The 1,152-nt window shown below is 45.5% G+C and overlaps 1 protein-coding gene across 1 annotated transcript in view; it reads right to left on the bottom strand.

The window, feature by feature from the left end:
* Nucleotides 1-704: 704 nt before the first annotated feature.
* Nucleotides 705-1,152, bottom strand: part of LOC127751071 (uncharacterized) — a gene marked incomplete in the record, with an annotated part of 58,378 nt that continues 57,930 nt past the window's right edge. Inside the window, 1 exon segment of the mRNA XM_052274048.1 lies at nucleotides 705-959. Within this exon segment, the coding sequence (XP_052130008.1) occupies nucleotides 771-959 (189 nt within the window).

Genomic DNA, 1,152 nt, shown 5'->3' with positions numbered 1-1,152 from the left:
CTCGTCGCCATTCGCAAGGAGACAAAAGTTACGCTTTGCGCGGTGACTATCCTTGCCCTCTATAGGGGGACTCAGAGAGAAAGTCGCCGTGCATAAGGAGACATTTTGTACATCTAGATAAACGAATTGAAAGTTGCGGTTTCATTTTACAGTGCGGCAGGCCAAGCTAGGCGAGGGGGAAATCACAAGGGTTCGTAGCGTATACAGACTATTTCGTGGTATTTCTCCTGCCATTTCGGTTATTTCTCCTGCCATTTCGGTTATTTCTCCTGCCATTTCGGCCATTTCTCGCTTATTTTGGATTATTTCAGGCTATTTCGCGCTATTTCGGAGTACTTCAGGGGTATTTCGCGACTATTTCACCGACTATTTCGCGTCTATTTCGTCTTTATTTCGCCTGTATTTCGGACTATTTCGGGGAAAGGTGTACGAACTATTTGCCGGTGGAGCGAAGCGGAGCTGGCAACTTGGTTTGGCGGAAGAGCGGACTTAGCTTGTTTCTGTAAGCTTAGTGATTACCCCCTTTTCAGACCCCTACATTATCCGGTGACAACTAGTAAGCGAGAGTCAACTCTTTGTATGTAGTGGTAGTGTCGACTCGCGGCTCATCTGAGTAATTTCATGTAAAAAGTATTAGTGACCTTTTCTCATCTCAGTGATGGTGTCATACATCATAGCCTCGACGTCTTGTTACCGACAGTAGCTCCTTGTGTAGCTTTTTATTTTTCTAGCTGTACCACAATTAACATTCCAGCAAGTAAAAAATAACGTTAAGCAGCCAAACCGGCCTTCAATGCCAAGTTGACAAGCTGCATTAGAATAGCATGTGCTTCATGGTCAATCGTAGCAATGTGGATCTCACGGGGAAGTAATGAGTCTGCTGCTACGCCAGTTAAGAACTTGTCCAGCACGCTCTTGGCTGTGACCTGGGCCCAGGCTGTGAGTACCGGCTTCCTTGCCTGCAACAAAATTTGATAATGCATTTGTATTCCCAACTAAAAGCTAATGCTTTAGGATCACTGTCCGAACTGCTAATTATACTATTTTGGTTTCATAAAAATATGAATGCGCGTGTTTTTAGGCCGCCCTTCTGATTTTAAAACAAGCAGGCCCGCCCTTCCGCCAAACGGAGTTGCCAGCTCCACTTCGCTG

Source organism: Frankliniella occidentalis, unplaced genomic scaffold (assembly GCF_000697945.3).
Source record: "Frankliniella occidentalis isolate FOCC.00 unplaced genomic scaffold, Focc_3.1 Scaffold330, whole genome shotgun sequence".
NCBI lineage: Eukaryota > Metazoa > Arthropoda > Insecta > Thysanoptera > Thripidae > Frankliniella > Frankliniella occidentalis.
Note: the sequence above shows the minus strand (reverse complement) of the source record. Positions and strands in the feature narration are given on the sequence as shown.